Source organism: Clupea harengus, chromosome 9 (assembly GCF_900700415.2).
Source record: "Clupea harengus chromosome 9, Ch_v2.0.2, whole genome shotgun sequence".
NCBI classification, from domain to species: Eukaryota; Metazoa; Chordata; class Actinopteri; order Clupeiformes; family Clupeidae; genus Clupea; species Clupea harengus.
In genome coordinates, this window is record NC_045160.1 from 7,809,095 (window position 1) to 7,827,797 (window position 18,703).

General features: G+C 42.3%; 1 protein-coding gene across 2 annotated transcripts; it reads left to right on the forward strand.

Moving 5' to 3' along the window:
* Positions 1-7,511: 7,511 nt before the first annotated feature.
* tp53i13 (tumor protein p53 inducible protein 13) lies at positions 7,512-15,545 on the forward strand. 2 transcript variants are annotated; one of them, XM_031573225.2, is made up of 9 exons: positions 7,512-8,379; positions 8,497-8,571; positions 8,677-8,715; positions 8,966-9,024; positions 9,250-9,328; positions 9,497-9,625; positions 11,932-12,066; positions 13,329-14,172; positions 14,654-15,545. In XM_031573225.2, the coding sequence occupies exons 1-9, from the start codon at positions 8,290-8,292 to the stop codon at positions 14,767-14,769; spliced, it is 1,566 nt and encodes a 521-aa protein (XP_031429085.2). In that variant the 5' UTR covers positions 7,512-8,289; the 3' UTR covers positions 14,770-15,545. The 2 variants fall into 2 exon arrangements, with proteins under 2 accessions (XP_031429085.2, XP_031429084.2); XM_031573224.2 differs by having other exon boundaries at positions 7,518-8,379; positions 11,833-12,066.
* The last annotated feature ends 3,158 nt before the right edge of the window (positions 15,546-18,703 follow it).

The window sequence follows — 18,703 nt, forward strand, 5'->3', positions numbered from 1 at the left end:
ATGTAGTTTTACATTTCCTTGTAAGTCGCTTTGAATAAAAGCGTCTGTTAAATGACTAAATGTATTAATAACAAATGCAATAAATTGAAGCAGTGAAAATAAATTGTGTGTATTTCTCTCTATTCTTATCATGAGTCCACCTTAATCATTTTCTACAATAATGATATGCTATGGTGTACTAATTGCTTTGTTCTCTGCATCACCGACACTACAAAAATGTACCACTCGCAAAAAAGCGCAAGACAGTCAATGTTCGACTGTGGTGTTTGCAATAAATTACTCGAGAAGGTCTTGTAAATTAATGATTCCTTGTCGGCTGAATCGGTAGCGCTCATACAAGAATAATTGATCTTGGCGATTGCAAAGAACTCTCTCCCTCCGCTAATCTTATTAACTATCTAATATCAGTCCTTGGTCAATGGGATCCCTCCTTTTTCCGGGGGTGTGGCAAGCTTATCCAGCTACACTTAAGTTAGCCTGCCCTGGAGCAGGTTAGTGTTAATTGATATGTTACTATGGTGATTTATCGAAAGTTGCTTCCACGAACCAAAAAGAGGGGCGTTTTTTATCTTAGCCTGAAAATTAGCTTGCTAAACCGCTTAGCGAGCTACGACGAATACCCCCCTGTATGTGACTATGGTGAGAGATTCTGTTCTGATTAGCAGTGAGCTTTCGCTTATTCCTTCTCTACCGTGCTTCTGTGTTTTTTGTGTTTTTGCCCTGCCCTGTGGATTCCGAAGTTGGGATCTTCTGTCTTTTTCTAAATTTGTCTGCATCTGGTCTGCAATTCATAGTTTTCACGTGACGTCAGAATGACCAGCTGAAGGGCAAAAAACACATTCCACACCTGTCTAACACTGGAGATTATACAGGAACCGACTACCTTTCATTCAATATCATTTAATATCTCCGCTTTAATATTGTCTGACTTAGGTAGTAAAATGCTAGACAGTTGTTGCTCGGTTGGCTGTTCAAATCGGCGAGGAGACAAGCCCGGATTTTGTTTTTATCGCATTTAAAACCCGCCCACGTTGCTACCAGCTGATTGTAGACGTCTTCTGGGTCAATTTTTCTCTGACACACAGTAAAGTAGCCATACTTTTGGGGCTGGCAATAAAAGCAGTCACCCTGTTCTGGTCGCCTCATTTATCAGAATAACTACCTAAAACGGGAATAGATCAAGTAATAAAGTCAAGAAACAAAGCATCAACACAATTCAAATTGGATTACCCGGTTTCTTCTCTGAGATTGCGACAAGTACCTAAGCAAGTAGGCTAGGCTAGTGTATTTTGTCATCCAACTGGCAATACTACAATGCCAGTAGAAAATATATGGGAAGATAATTTAAGTAGTCATTCGCCAGACCAGGTGTCCGTACTTGTTTAAACCAGGAAATTGTGTCAAATGATAAAGAACAGCGTTGGGTAGGCTAAAGGCTGCTAGGTAACAGCAGGTAGCTCGTAGCTAACAGCAGGTATCTCGCTAGCTGGTAGCTAGCTATTAAATGGCACTCATCTTTGCTCTGATTATGATTATGAAGATGTTTTTTGTTTTCACCTTCCAGACGACAGCGTTGTGAACCCATCCACTTCTAAAAATTAAATAACTATCTGTGCTTTTGTAGGCTTTCAGTTTTTGAGATGTGTAGGGGGACGGATTTTCTATTATGTAAATATCTCCACACTGGAGCTCTGGCAGGGACTTCGTCGAGGTTAAAGAAATAAAAATGTCAGCGGGTGCAGTAAATGGATCAAACATTTAATTTTTTTCAAAATATCTCTGTCTGGCTATAGTGGTATGGTCTGTGGTTGATGGCGATCGTAGTTGAGTAGGCGGCAATGCTCGAAGTTGTCCACTGTTTAACGCCATTTTCGCTGTTTCGCTGTTCTTTTTGCCCGTCAGCTACCTATTGTAGTCACGTGACTGAAAACTATGAATTGGGTCCTTTTCCAGCCGAACCCTAACATAATGTTAAAATAATTGCCTGGTTTCACAGTAATGTTAAAATAATTGAAATAACCCGTAAACTAAGTATCATGATTCCAGGCCACTGCAGGATTCCATTACAAGCTGCTTTGGAAAAAAGTGTCTGATAAATACCGGACATTTACCTTTTGTGTGTGTGTGTCAGTCACTTGACTGTGTACAGAGGTTTTAAAAACCAGCTACCTTCATGAACAAGCAGTAGAGTGGTAAAAACCTCTGAAGGAACCGGCATTTGAGATTTATAGTTAATAAGGATATGCCATAGTCAATAATTAAACGTATCTTATATTGTTGCTTTTATTTGGACTTCAGTTAGAATGTAATCATTTCTGGTTAGAGAAGAGAGATTATCCTGAGGAGTGAGGTGTGACAAGTGGTCTCACTCCCTTCCCCCATGTCAAATCAAGGTGCCTTGTCTCCAAGGCCTATTGAATATAGGGTGACACCCCTGTTTCTCAGAGAGCATTTAAGAGCAAATCCTTCAATGGATAAATCGGATGAGTCTGAGGTGAAGCTATGAGTGGCACTTCAGGCGTTGTCTCCCTTGGAATGGCCACCATTGTACACGATTAAACCTGAATCCTGACTGATGAAATCTAAAACTGGATCTCCAATATATGGTATAAAATGAAATACTGATGGAGGTTCTACCGAGAGATACATTCTTGTATTTGCTGATTCGAGTTTGCTGTAAGTTTCCTCATCCCTACGGTTGGTAAAACACTGGTAAGTAATCAATTCTTAGTGCTTACCCAACCTTGGGAAATATGTGCCATAGATTCCAGTCATTTCCAACAGGAAGCCCCTATGTGGAGATAGACAAAATCGAGCCTCTTTGAAGCTCCATATTCGAGTGTTCTGCCAGAAATTGGAGTAATTCTCCCCTGTTCTGAAAGACACTCCACGGACTTACCAAAGTTCCACGGACTTACCAAAAGTTCCATTCAGGAACACTCTAGAAGAGACTTCACGAGCATCTGGTGCAACACAGTCTGAGCTGGGGTTGTACATTTGTTCCACGGATCTAGTTTTGCCGCTCAGATATTTAATCCCAAGAGAATAGAAGTGTTTGTGTTCATAACGGGTGTTTGGAAAAGGATCTTCAGCCTTTAAATATTTGAATTTAGAAGTTGTTCTAAGTTCATTTGTAAATTGTTTAAATACTATTACCTCTCAGAAACCCTCCGAAGCGAAGCTCCAAACTAGTGTCTGCTAAATACCGGACATTTACCGTGTGTGTGTGTGAGTCAGTCAGTCACTTGACTGTGTACCATAGAAATTAATTTGCGGAGGTTATAAAAACCAGCTGCCTTCATGAACATGCAGTAGAGTGGTGAAAACCTCTCAGAACCCCTCTGAAGTGAAGCTCCAAACTACTCAAATGGTATGGGCCAAACTGAAAGGGTAAGCAGGGTAAGATATTTATTTTCAAATCCCTGGCTAGCAGCGGCTAGTTAAGGTCGTAGGGTTTAGAATCATTTAAGCAGTAAGGGTTGTTCATTTTAATAATTATGTTATAAAGTGATTATAAAAATATTTTCGGTAAACTATTTTCTCTATAGTAAAGCCATTTCCTTGCTACTTCAGGGTGTGAAAACAACTGTGATTTCTCGTCTTAATTTCAGGAATAATCATCTCAATTCAGCAAAATCAAGCACAAATCCAGTTGAATCAAGCTTCAAAAGACTTTAATAGCCCATGTCTGTCTCAGTTGTCAGAAGCTCCTTGTGCTGCCCCATCTCCAGAGTAGAAGGTTCTTGTGCTGTCCCATCTCCAGAGAAGAAGGGTAAGGGGCCTGGTGCTACAAGAGCAGAAAGGACAAAGTGAGAGATTAGCTTAAACTTTAACTTTAACGTATAATTACACATTTTTAAGCAATATAGTAAATATTGCTAAATACTATACTATACCAGGTGAACACACAGATGTTAGGGGAGGACAAGACTATGATGGTGTTTATATCCCTATCTGTCTGTGTGCCCTGGGCAGTTTGCATTCATGTCCTAATTCTTATGATAATAATTTTAAGAACAGGCCTATAGCCTCTACACAGTCTCCATTACTCTTACTGTATGTTAAGGTACAGCAGACATCTCATCCCATATGTCATAGATGGAGAAGAAGTAGTTTACTATGTGAGTGGGATGAGGGCATCACACAATGGCCCCAAATGGTGGATACGTGTTGTGTATTCCACCACCTGGGGCAGGGAGGATGTCTGCTGAGGTGCAATGGGCATTTGTTCCTAAATCCTATTTAGCATAGGCCCTGGTGTTGGCTTGAGCTAGAAGTGTTGCCCAGACTATCAATACACATGGCACACACACACACACACACACACACACACACACACACACACACACACACACACACACACACACACACACACACAGGGGAACAAGCTTGCAATGCAATAGTATAAGTATACAAATTAATAGTAATATCAATTTCCATCAACACTATCACAATAAAGTCTTCCGGTGTAGTTGAACGGAACTTACCTTGTCTAAGGTAGAAGGTTCTGTCATCGTAGACAGACAATGTGGGCTTTCCATCATCGACACACTCAATTGACAGCTGAGAGAAACATTTCAAAGTTCAGCATTATAAGGTATTATTGGTTATTATTGCATAATTTAATTTTACTCCTGTCAAACTTGTTCCTTACACCTACATTGTACCATTTGGTGAATTGCATCCCAATCAGGCACCGCATTGGCTTAATTTGGTTTAACTGAGGGTTTACTTACTGGAGGATGCTTCACCTTCCTGCATGTTTCCTGCAAAATAATCCAATGAAATGATTTGTCAATACACAAATTCATGGCCGTTCAGTAATTCACAGCATGGCATTGTATACACTACATACTTTGAAAGCATGTTTAAACGAAAACATCTCTTATATGTGCCAGTTTGTTAATGACATTGATATCTGAGCCTCTGTGAATTGATGAATAAACTTAGTTAACAAAAAGTACCCTAAATACTTTGCAGTGGGCTACAGACATACATTTCAGTTTCTTTGTTTCAGTTGCTTTCTTCATCTAAGGAGTTATGCATTAGCCTACGGGCTACATGCTATGCTATGCTATGCTATTGGTCAAGCTTCACTTGATCGACGTTATTTACATTAAGCCAGCGCAAAGCGGTCACACCTCTTTTGCATTCATCTAGGCAGAAAGATTCTATCATAGCATGGACTGAAGATGTAGAGATAAAGCAACATTATAAACTAACTCATCTGAAAGTAAGTTAACTAAAGTATTTCAAAATGGCTGATAATACACTGTGCGCATGGCACTGTTGCCCAGTTGCCAACACCTGAAACATTTTTTTTAAATGTTTACAATGTAATTTCTTAAAAATGTGTTTGTGTGGATACCATATAGTGTTACAAACTTAATTTGAATCTGACTTACCCACGGGAAACAAATTGCATTTCCCATTTTTAATAATGTAGAACAATAAAGTAACCTGTACGTAGAGAAGCTTCCGTAGAGACACCTCCGTAGAGACGTGTACGTAGTGATGTGTTCGTGGTGACATATATTTCATTGTACATCAACAATAGCTATACGAGTATAAAAATGAATTTTATTACTGGGACTTACCAGCTTACTGAAGACTGGATACCATTTTCTCCAAAAAATAGATAAATAAATTCAACCAACTTCTACATCTCACGAAGCATTACAATTTGACATCTTTTAACCTTCCCTTGTTGAATCTTCATCACCTGGTCCGTCAGCTGGATCGGGATAGTCACTGTGTATCGAGGTAGCAAGATATTCCATCCATGGGGGAAGTCCATAAGTTCAAAAATAAATAAAAACATTATAAATAAATATCCAAGGAGCCACTCCACGTCTGTAATCCCAAGAGTTCAATAGAGGCACAGGTGACCAAGTCTGTAGAGGACCAGTAAAGGAAGTTAATAATCAAACACACATATGTTTGTCAAATGTAAAACACCTCTTGCTGTAATTGTTCGCTTTACAGGTCTGTCTTTTCACTTCTTCCATGAGAACAGCTTGTGACATGAAAATATCTTTAAATTGGTGATGTTCAATCAAATCATTTAAAAAAATGATCAGGAACTCTAACTCTACAAATATTTTGTCTTCTATATAATATGTGTGTGTGTTTTAACTCTACTGTTCAACTGTTATACATTTACATTACCTGCTCTTGCAGTTGTGTTTGCCTGTAAACAACACAGAGAGGTCTAGATCAACTTCCTCAGTGAGCCTTCTGGTTATACTGGTTTTACTGATAAAATACTCTGCGTCACCAGTCACGATTGTGCTGATGAAAAGCACGCCTGCATGATCAGACTCAGCGACATGGAATGGAAAATGGATTTGATTTCAATGTACATTTGGATGCTTCCCTGTTAGTTTGCATTTCATTTTCCAACATGCCTTGTCCTGGCAGACTACGCCAAATCATTGTCAGTAAAATCAAAAGAAACAGGTATAAAACAGAAACAATACCTTTGCTGGTAGAAACATCAATGACACTTTCACCACAGCAATTACAAAAACTGATTGATTCCATGCCCAGACGTTGTAACATGGTGAACTTTACTAATGCTTTTGTCTAAACCAGTGTTTCCCAAACTTTTTACAGTCCCGTACCCCTTCAGACATCTCTAGCTACATACCCGCCATACCTATGTTTACCTACACAAACAAGCAAAATGTTTACCTACACAAACAAGCAAAATATGAACTCAACATTAAACTTGATAATGGCAAGCAACAACGAGTCCTACACTATAAGTAGATCAGCTACTGTGTACGTGTGCAGTGTTTCTGTTGGAATTAGTTTCCTTTCGTTTGCTTACTCCCATGGTGGTCGCACACTGTGTTCGAGTTCTTATCTGGCAACCCGAGGTGTCGAAATCGTTCTGGAGAAATGGTCAGTGGGCGGAATCACACAGATGTTCCACTCCAGAACTGAAATGTTAAAAGGAGAAAATACTGGCTGTCGCATTGTTGTTGAATCTCTGATGACATATCATGTTCATTTTATGATTTAGTACAGTACATTTATTACATACGGGTCCTTTAACTTTCTCCCTTTTCATATTAGTGCAATGAAACCAAACCCAGAATAAGCCAATTACAATTTGGTTTCTGATAGATACATGATAGGTGAAACGATTGTGAAAATGTACAACTTATCAAAGGTTTTCCTAATCTAAATTCTATTTTTAAATTTTGTATTTAAACCAAATTTCACATTTTAATGTATTGATAATGTAATCCTATTCATACTTTTCAATATATCACCAAATAAAACACAGCACCAAAAGTGTAGCATACTGGTTGATTTTTGAACTGTGCATAATCCTTAGGACTAGGTACACCCGTAGGCCATCTTTATCAGGGACCAGTCTGATGACATGACAATCATCTGATTATCATTCCAGTCTCATGTGAAGCAACACTGTCGTTATTGAGTAGTCTTGAGTGGGCTGTTTGATATTTAACATATTACTAAACGGTAGGAAATGCTGCACTATAGAAACATTTTCAGAAATGTTCTTGAAAGGCAGAAAACAGTTGTTGTCTTGATTTTTTTTACCTGGTGTAGCCTACAGCCGATAAAAACCTTTCGGGTTTGTATTATGCAGTTCCTGCGTATTCCCGCTAGTTTTAAGAGCCTCCAGCTCAGCGATAAGGCCTGCCCCTTCCATAGTTTACTAGTGGGTGGTATCGAGATGACAGAGAGGAAGTACAAAATTACGTAGTTGCGTTAGCTACGTTCCCGACATGTCCAGGGATGTTGCACGTTTGTCCGCTTTAGTGCAAATCTGTAAACACAGAATGACCAGTAGCCTATGAACATTGCGAAGCGCCTGAACTCGAGAGAAGTTTGATAGACTCTAGCTTCGGATGATAATAAGCGCTATTAAGCATGGCATATCTTTTCTGGATATGTTTCAAAATGATTCATTTCAGAGGCTTTTCTCATCCTCACAGGTCCTTTGCCAGTTCCAAATGCTTACATCGACTATAGGGTTATAAGCGGGGTTTTTATGGCGTGCTAATGTCGAATTAAAATTTCGCAAAAGTTCGTTTAAGAAACTCAGAGCCATGTTCATACGAACCGATTACTATAGTCGTGGACCTAGCTTACCTAACCCATTTTTATTTAATAATTTTAGACAACATCTTAAATAGTTAGCCTTATTCGGTAGCGACCCAGGGTACTGCTCCTCTAGCGTTTGGAAATTTAGCGACTTAATCTGTACTGCTAGATGAAGTCATTGTTTTATTTTCTTAACTGGACTACGCTATGACTCCACAAGTAGTAATCCTGATGACTGGACTCTGTTGGACATGTTGCCAGTCAACGTTAGCTTGGCAGTTGTGTGACAATGGCAAGGTAGTATTTTTTCACCTTTTCTTGATAATCTTAGGATTGTATCTAGTAGCACGAGCTTTATGTTTTGTTAATGAAACATTGTAAGAAAGTGTTATTAATAGGCTATGTGTGATACAGTTTCAGGTGGGGCGAGATTTGCCGCATTTGGCTGGGTTACATTGCTCTGAACCGCTCTTGAAAGATTCGAGCCAGGTAATAACACCCTTTAGTCGGTCTGAAGGTCGGCTTAGTTATCTTTGTAGTCGTAGGCTACATACATTTGTTCTGGAGCTGATGTTTTTTCACACTTCTTTGCAGCAACTCCATATTGATCAGAAGTATTCACCACCTTTGCAGGTACGTTTGCAATCACAACATATACTGAGAGCGCAGTCTGTACAACTTGATGAGTTGACATCATTTTGTTCAAAGCATTTGACACGTCAGTATGATCTAACACATCTAAACACCTCGTCAGGTTTTACCCTCACCCACACTTGGCACAAATGACTTGACTAATCTGTTTCTGTAAGCTGGTAGTGGATATGTACTACAGTGTCTGCATAACTGGGTTATCTTTACCTCCTGCCCTTTCCCCCTTCTCCAGACCGCTAAGCATGTCTGCATGGACACACCCATTTCGTATAATGCTACTATTCCAAGCAGGTGAGAGCCACAACTTAACTCAAACAACCTATGAAACACATTTCACAAGACTGTAAAGATGCTCCAATCTAGATTGTTTCTTCATTCCTTCAAAACATTTAGAACAAATACCTTTTTCCATTCCACTTTGAATAAATATATGTAATGTATAACCTAACTTTAGTTGTTAGATTAGGTTAGGTTAGGTTATAGTTGTTCTATCTATAGTCTTTTTGCTGTGTGTAGTGGAGATCACAGGCCTGTGGGCGCTGAACCTGGTGTGTACCTGTACTGCCCACCTCAGCGCTGGCTCAACAATCTTCAGGTGAGTCACAACTCAGCTCCTCACACCACAACTCGCCCCAAACAAACTACACTCCAACTTATACCCAGTGCACAAAACCTGTAGAGCATGTCACATGAAGACCTATCCGTCTGAAGTGGGTTTCAGAATCCTCTCTCTCTCCCTGTGTGTGTCTGTGTATGTGTGTAGCATGGAGCCATTGTAGTCCTGCATCACCCTTGCGCTCCTGATGGGCAGCGACGTCATCTGGCTGCCCTGGCGCGTTCTTGTCTGCCTGGCTCCATCATGACGGCACACCCCTGGCTCAGTCCTCAGAGGGTAGGTCACGTCATACAGACCACAGACCACTTCGCCTGGGAGTTAAAGTGGGAGGCAGTTTTGTTGTTTCAAGACTTCGGAAGAGTTGTGACATAAGGGACCCATTGGAAGGCAAAAGGCAGGGTTTTTCCTGCATAGAGAAAATTTGGGCGCGCGCCTACGCCGTTTTCCCGAGCGCCTACAACAAATCCCGAGCGCCTAAGGCAAAAAAAAACTCAGCGATAAATTTTTTTTTTTTTTAAAAGCTGTCATTCATGGCGCAATTCAGCTTAATGGTGTTTTGAGCCCTCACCGTCGACTTCAAGACAGCACGCATCCCGCCTCCCACCCCTTGAGCCAATCATTGAACAGAGGCTGCTCCGAGCTTGCCAGTTTAGAGAAGACGTTGGTTTGAATTTGAGATTTGAGCAAGCTCTCATAAGTGAGTTATTGTATATGGCATTAATATTCTAACCATCACACATAGGATATATATGTACACACACACACTGCTTAAATAAAACACTAAGCATACTATCAAAGTATTTTTTTTAAGATAATGTAGGCAACTGCTAGCTAGTTAGATAATGTCAGCAACTGCTAGCTAGCTGCTTGCTCAAATTCAAACCAACGTCTTCTCTAAACTGGCAAGCTAGAAGCAGCCTTTGTTCAATGATCAGGGGGTGGGATCGCCTTCCAGGCAGCTGCTGTCTTGAAGTCGACGGTGAGGGCTCAAAACACCATTAAGCCGCAATTCATCACGCGTGCAATGCCAGTACGCGAATATGGTCTCAATAGTATGTTTCAAGTATAGGCTACAGCCGAAACCTCGTTCTGTTTTGATCAATAGTAATCGAGTTGATAAGCGTGTCTTCTTGTCTGATCAATACGCAACTGTGAGGTGCGCGAATGGACAGAGCGGCCAGCTGCCAATCACTCAACTTGCGTATGCATCCTGACTTCATCAGTCGACGGTGATTTTGAGCATAACATTCTATTTTCAGTATTCATGGCTTTCAATTTATTAAAATATCTGCTATGTTGAGAACCTACACAGGTGTAGGCTATTATTTGATTTGTCTACCCGTTTGAACGAGTACCAGTAGACCGCGAGGTCTCGGGAGAGGCAGACAACCGCATTGGTTTATCAATGAAAGCTCAGCACGTTCTGAGGAGAGCGGATAGATTTGTGTTGCATCTCGAATATAATAATATTAATATTATCATTGATAAACCGGTGCGGTTGTAAACTGTCGTTCCGCTGCGAGGGCCAGCCCGACGTGCACGAATACACCTGTACAAATGCAAATGAAATGTCCACTCAAAATGCTGACAAAAGTTTGATTTCCAACGCAGCCTCCATTGGTGGGCCAATAGAAGTTAAACACACTATTAAACATATTTGTGGACAGTTTTAATTAAAAAAAAAAAAAAAAAAGAATGGTGTGTAGGTTTGTATAATAAAAATGAAGAGTAATAATAGATAAACTTGAGTTTCATAATTTGTGTGTTCCATTTCTGACCACTGGTTAGTTCCAGATTCTATTGATGTACATTTCAGTAGTTTGCATATATATGTAAAGAGATAAACCTTGATAATCTTTGAACCATACATGATAGCACCATGGGGCTTGGACTATTGTCAATCTATTAGCCTATCTATTTTAATCTAAAGTGGAAGCAAAATGATTTCCTGAAGCATATCCTCCATTATTTCTGAAATGGGTAAATGTAAGCTAATAAGGTGACATGGCAACACAGACTGTGGTTTGCCACAGTCTCCAATTTTTCCCAAAAAATTTTCCAACTCCAATTTTTTTTTTGGAGCACCGAAGACCCATTTTGACCCAGGAAAAACCCTGCAAAAGGGAAATATGGAAAATAATATTTTCTCAGTCTATGGCTTTGTTAGTGGAATGGCTTTGAGGATTTACGATTTACACAAGTGTCCACTCTCCCAGCATCCCCAGAGGTCATATTTTCCCGGTCACACAAAGAAGTTGGCCGGGAAGGAAGTTCATCGATATATTCAGTTTTAAGGAAGTTGTTGCCACAATAATTTTGACAGCTTCCAGGATACTGACTCAGATGAAATGGCAGAGCACAATAAAAGTATCCTGAGCTGAGCAGTCTTTTTTTATTGCACTGTCACTCTATGGGCTACATCCTGAGGTGAGCAGTGTTCAGTCACTCTATAAGTTATTTTTTGTCTCCTTTCCTTCCTTCAGCCTCTGGCATTGGTCTCTTGGGGTCGAACCCTGGAGATGTCTCATGTGAGCGCCCCTAAGGTCTGTGACTGGTTAGTCTCGGTCTCTTCCAACCTCCAGCGGCACCGTAACCCAGACCAACGGAGACGAAAGGAGCGCTACAGCCTGCTATTGACACACAGTGCCCCCCTGCACAAGCCAAAGGAAACTGCACAGGACACGCGTGCAACAACATCCCATATTGATTGGCTAAAGGTAAAGAGCTGATAAGTTCCATATCAACAGGAGAAGGGCATTCTTTCTCAATGAGGAAACACCAAGGCCTGGAGTCTCAGATGCCTATGTAGCATTTGGGACTGTGCTAATATGGTCTGTCAGTCATGTGGCAGTAGTGCCCGTTTTGAAATATGGCAGAGAAAACAAGTTATGCTGCATAGATAATCCGAGCCCATTTGTACTCTTGCACACAAAATGAGTCATTCATGTTGGCTCACATTATTTATTGTCTATTGACATCCATTAGTGTTCTTTCATGCTGTAGTTTTGACATGTCCTGCAAAGTGGGTCATAACCACAACAGATTGGGTACAAGTTCTCCCAAAGGAAAGGTATGGGTTAAATAGAGATTCTGTTACATGGTAGTTCATAACCTGACATTTAATATCGGCAGCTTAAAAGGGAAGTGTGTCGTTTTTGCTGTTCATGCCTTTCCAGTTACCCGATTATTATGAATAGAAGAGCAGTTTTCCTTGGGAATCCTGTTTCAGGCATTCTGTTAGAATAGCAGGAAAGCACTGCATTTCATTGTTTCACTGATGTAGGTCTAGATAGAGTTGGAGATTTTGACCGCAAAACTATAGACTGCTCTTTAGATGGCTATGTTTTTCAAGCTTCCACCTAGCCTGGCCAAGATCTATTCTGTTTATTGATTTGAAAAAGTGTGTTTTTCTAGATCATAGAAAGCCAAGAGACAGGCTTATCAGTGGAGCTTCATTTGAGCCAGTTCCTGCCGGAACATGATCCAGGACCTCATTGTTTTTGACTGTCGGTGTGGATTTGTACTGATATGGTTCCTCTCTGGAATAAAAGCATAAATAATTACATAAAATAAAAATAATTTATTTTAAGTGATAGTGGTGTGGTGTGGTTTGTAGGACGTTGAATTCCTTCAGCTGCCCGTCCGAATCAAATAATAGATTTGAGCATTTATGGGCATGCTCGGATTATTAAATCAACAATTTTGTTCAGCTCCCCTGACCCGCCAGAACTGCACCCTCTCTGTGTTCTGGGGTCTGATTTACAAATGAAGCACTGCATATCAGCATCTTATCTGGAAGAAAACAGCAAGGATTAAGTTAGACACAATCTATCATTTTGCAAAGACAACCACATTCTTTCATTTCAATCATAACTGTGAAAAGAACAGTGAGAGACCCTTTGGAATGAAACCCTGCGAGATCTTTCCAGTGTCTGTGTGTTTCTGAGTGTTTGTGTTTTGTCTGTTGCCTGTCCTGCAGAGCCTTAGGACCTGTTGTGAGCAGACCCTCTCCCCTCACCAGGATGAAGAGACCCAGGAGGGAGAGGAGGATGAAGGAAGACGAAGACGAGAAAGGAGAGCTGTGCTTCGAGGGCAGGAGGAGGATCATCAGGACAGCTTGAAAACAGAGTTCCATACACAGCTCCACAATGAGACTGACCTCCACAGCCCCCAGTCCAGCAGAATGAATGATACAGTCACACACGCTACAGGCGTCACACACGCTACAGGCGTCACACACGCTACAGGCGTCACACACGCTACAGGCGTGCTCGTGAACAGCACTGCAGAACCCCCAACAGCAACAGAACAGGCCAACCCATCTAAGGACAGAAAGAACCAGGTGGGAGAAGGAGAACCAAAGAAGGAGGAGGCCCCCAGAACTGAGGAGCAAGGCTCCCAGAGAGGAGGAGGAGGAGGAGGAGGAGGAGGAGCAGAAGAACAGAGGAAGGTGACAGGGGGGTCAAGGACGAGAGGTCGTGTGCACTCCTGGCACAGTCACTCCCGCGGGCAGACGCACAGGAAAGCGGGCGAGAGCGGGGCGACGAGCCCCAGGCAGCGCGTGAGGGAGGACACGGAGGAGCAGCGGCGGCTGGGGGAGTTGGAGCGGGAGACTGAGGCCCCGGCGGGGGCCGGCAGGGGGGCGCTGGGGGACAGGCTGCCCACGGCACGCACAGACGAGGCGGTGTGGGCGGCGGCGGCGCTGGGCTTCCTGCTGGTGCTGCTCACGCTGTCGGTGCTGCACACGCGGCTCTACCGCCACTGGCGCACCACGCCCAGCCTGTACTGGCGCGACGGCACGCAGGACTACGACAGCGTGGCCGGTACGGGCTCATGGGAAACACACACACACACACACACACAAACTCCATCTCTACCCAGACACTCACTCACTCACACACACACACACACACACACACACACACACACACACACACACACACACACACACACACACACACACACACACACACACACACAAATGCACCGGTCCCAAACATTTTCTGTTGGGAATACACTGTGCATCGTCACACATGTGAAAGACACTCTAAACATCTTCCAGATTCAAATACTGAGTTTAGGAATACAAAATATAGCATACACTTCATAATAGTTCTGGGTGCAAGTTTGTAAGAGTGTGTAATGTGAGTTCAGGAGTGTTTAATGTCAGTTCCGGAGTGTTTAATGTCAGTTCAGGAGTGTTTAATGCCAGTTCAGGAGTGTTTAATGTCAGTTGCGGAGTGTTTAATGTGAGTTCCGGAGTGTTTGATGTCAGTTGCGTGTAACATGTGATGTGTGTTACAGACGTGATCCGGCGGAGGCTGAAACTGGCCGGCCGCAGGAAGAGAAGGGTTGCAGCTGGTCGCAGACAGGAGGCTCCCCTCATACCCAACTCAAGCACAGAAGAAGAGTCAGACTAACGGCCTTCCTCCCCCCATCTTCCTCCTTCGCCTCCTCCTCCTCTCTCTGCATTGGCAGGGACTCCACTGAACTGAAAGATGACCTCTTCTTCCAGAGCCCAAAGAGTGGTCCCTTTCATAAAGACTTGCTCCAACACATGTTTTGAAGCAGAGTGTGCAATATTTAGTATTCTTCCACTGCAGCTCCTCACAGTCTTAAGTGACCTCAGTATTTGAGTGTGGAAAATGTTTGGAGCTTAAACAGTATCCAGACTGACACGACCTGTTTTATTATAAACAGTACAGCAGTGGCAAAGGGGTCGCTACTCAGTGCTTTCTCTTTTGCCTAGCCGCCCGCCATACTTTCAGTAGCGTATAGCGCAGTGCAGATACTGTACCAGTACAGTAACAGACAATGAACTGATTGGGTTTTGTGGACCCTGAGCTCCAAAGGTGTGGCCTTCTACCACTGCCACTGGTACAACTGTTTTATTGCTTATTTGTCATAAGCACCTGCAACTCATTGTTTTTTTTACATATATTTAATTGGTTGTGTTGCCACTTTTTTTGTAATTTGTCTGGATTAAATTGTTTGTGTAAGGAATGCCTGATTAAGTTTGCTCCCTCTACAACAGCAGGGTAGTTGTTGGGGTCTGGCCCACAGGGTTTCGGGGCAAAATCAGATGATCTAGCCCCTGGCTATGTACTGTACAGGCAGTGTTCTTAAGGCAGCAGTATGCAGCCATTTTCCACTTTTTAAAGTATGTTTTTTTTATTAAAGGCAGTTGGTTTTGGTATCCTCTTGAAATTCATTTTGATGGTATATGGTAATATGAAGAGTAATAGAACGGACCACCCTGCAAAAATGAAAGAAAAGCTTTCACAGTACATTGGCAAATGACAAATGTTAACATCCTAGCTCGATTTGATCAGTGCCAACTGTGCTGCTGTTTTTCCATGCCTTTTGGTAGTTAACCTGCTAGTTTTAGGCCAAAACTCCTTACTGTTGCTTTAACTGAAATATATGCTACTTTTTCGTATATTTGTTATAGAGACACATACAGTACTTGAAATCTATCAAGCCATACAGATTTCACACAAAACAGTCGACGTGACACTTTGTGTCCCGTACTTCCCAGTAGAAGGGATTGTGCTCGTGTCTCTCATCTTGGGTTTGGAGAGCATCCAGAAGCCACAGGTTCAGCTGGGGTTTCACAAAGCATATTGTTATAGGAGAGTTCACAAAAGCTGCCCGCAACCACCTGGGAAAGGGCCAAATGAAATATGTCCAAGTGGCAGCAGCATATTTGAAAGGTTATCCTCAAACAATCCCATATGTGTATCCCTGTAGTGTAACTAGTAGAAGAGCTTTGCCTAGGGCGAGTGTGTGTTGCTGAATATGTCTTACCTTGCAGGGGTCACCTGTTCCAAGTCAACTCGAACCTCAAAACACACCAAAGAATAACTCCAGTGACAATAAGCATTGTTTTTTTGTTTATTTATTACAAATGTACAGCTTACAAGTTCCTATTACGATTCCATTGTTTTTGCTTCATCTTGACTCTTCTATCTTTTGTTTTGATTTCATTTTGTACAGTTCACCTCTGCGTAACGAATTTCTCCCATCACCATGTTTCTCCCATGAGAAGAGCTGTGAGATTGATGCACAAAGGAAACAGTGAAGGCGTGAAGTGCAGTGCACCTGTCTGCACGGGGGTAGGGTGGGGGGTGTATGGATGAGACAGGGCTGGTGGGGGTATGAAGAGGGCATGGCTGGAGATGAGTTTTCCACAGTTGAGATGTCTTGCCCCCATGTAACGTCCGACTGATGAATCCTTCTGGATGACTATATGAGCCTACAGACACAGGCTGATTCAAGGCCTCTTCCTCACTAACTAAGACTACCCTGGCAGGTCGGTCACTAGACACAAACGGTTCACCAGAGTAAGAGGGGGGGGGGGGGGGGGAGGTGGGCCAACCACTGTTCCATGGTGGTGAGATGATTAGTGCTTTACCTGTGGTGGACCTCGATCCAGACCCCTAACTCTGGCCCCAGGGTCCACCAAAGCAAAGGAAGAAAGAGGTAAAAGATCTCCCCAAAACAATATTTTAACATTAAGCTTGATAAAAAATATTGTGAAAATATAAGTCTCATATATATGTCTCTATTCTATATGGTTTTGTTCATGGGAGGTAAAGGAAATGGAAGCAGGGGCAGACGTCCAGGCCGTTGGCCACATTATCATAGTGGTGGGGTGCAGAGCCAATCAACTCCAGGCATCAGATGGCCAAAGTTACCGGCTAAACTAGCAGATGTGCAAAGGCAATAATGATCATATATTTTCTCTAAGACAATCTTTCTTTACATTTTGACACTGATTTATAAGGAAGATGAAAATTAAAAGGGCACAAGTCGCATTCCCTACATACAGAAAAGAAAAACTTTGAAAATAAGCTCAGAATTTGGCAGGAAAGAAGACTATTTAAGATTAATTGGCTGATGGAAGACATGAGAAGCACAGCAGAAGATCTTAAGGCCATTTGATTAACCGTCTTAAAAACAAAAAAAGGAGAAAAACAAACTCTTATGTAATGTTACCATACTGGACTAGTCTGGAGGTGGCAAACTGAGTTGCCATTAGCTGCAGTGCTAATAGGGACCACATGGATGTGAATGAGTGGAGCTGGTTGAGGGCTAACCACCCACTGCCCCCACTACCGACTATCGCCACAGAGCTGTGCTATTGTTCACACACGGACAAATGGCCTCCAGTCGGTCTCGCACGCAGCCTTTTACCGATGACTCAATCAGCGTCACAAAAAAGGGAAACAGTCTGGCACCTAGTTGCTCACAATTGAAGGAAGATTGTTTAAAAAGGGTGTCTCCAGAGGGCAGCAAACAGGCTATTTCTGCTCTGTAAGGAGGTGACCTTTGACCCCAGTGACGGCGCTGACCTTTGCTCCCGGCGAAGGAGCTACAGCAGGCACCTCGCTCCGTTAACATTCAGTTGCGTTTTTAGCTTATTTTTTTTCTTTCTCTTTTTTTAAAGTTCATTCAACAAACAAACGCAAGAATCGGATTATCACTGACGTACATTTTCATTCATGTTCATGCTGATATGACGGACTCCCGTGTGCTTTACAGAGTGAGGCCCCTTTCGCAGTGAAAGCCCATTCAGAGGAGGCCTTCTGGTCCTGGGGAGCGGTGCCAAAATGATAGTAAGAGTTCCGACGAAAACGATCACTTGGCTAGATACAAAGAAGGCAAGAAGCTCCAGAAGAAAAGAAAAGAAGAAAAACAACCTAAAACCACAATACAAAACAATAGTATTGAAATGTTCACTGCTCCCAAACGTGCTAGCACTACAAGGCAGATCAGACTAGCCGAGGTACTCCTACACAAGTAATTCTACCGGTTCAAAATGATCCCGTTATGTTGTGAACTTTGAGATGAGCATCTTATCAGTGTAGCTAGTGCTGTGGTCTCTCTGAGTAGAACAGAATGCTTCTGACATCAGTTGCGTCGAGTGTTTTTCTTTCCCCCCTAAGACCATACAGAAATCATTGTCCTTGTGCTCAAAAGGGGTAGACGGTGACACGAAAACAAGACCAGACCCCTTCCCCTTTCTCCTTTGGCTATTGTTCAACCTCATATCCAATAACAACACGTATGTATGAATGCATAAAGACTATAACAGAACTAAAACAAACAAACAAACAAACACACACAAGCGAATCAACGGACACTCCACCAATGTCACTCTGTAGGAATGGGAGTGTTCCACTGAGTCTTGAGCATCCTTTCACAGGTTAGTGTCGGCCAGAGAGACCGGAGGTAGGGGCAGAGCGGGGAATGTCCCCATCTCTAAGCTCCGCTGCCACCTCCCTGTCCAACCCTGACTATGAAATCCAAATGAAGACCAAAGAAAAAAAAAAACATCCTCAATGACAGAGT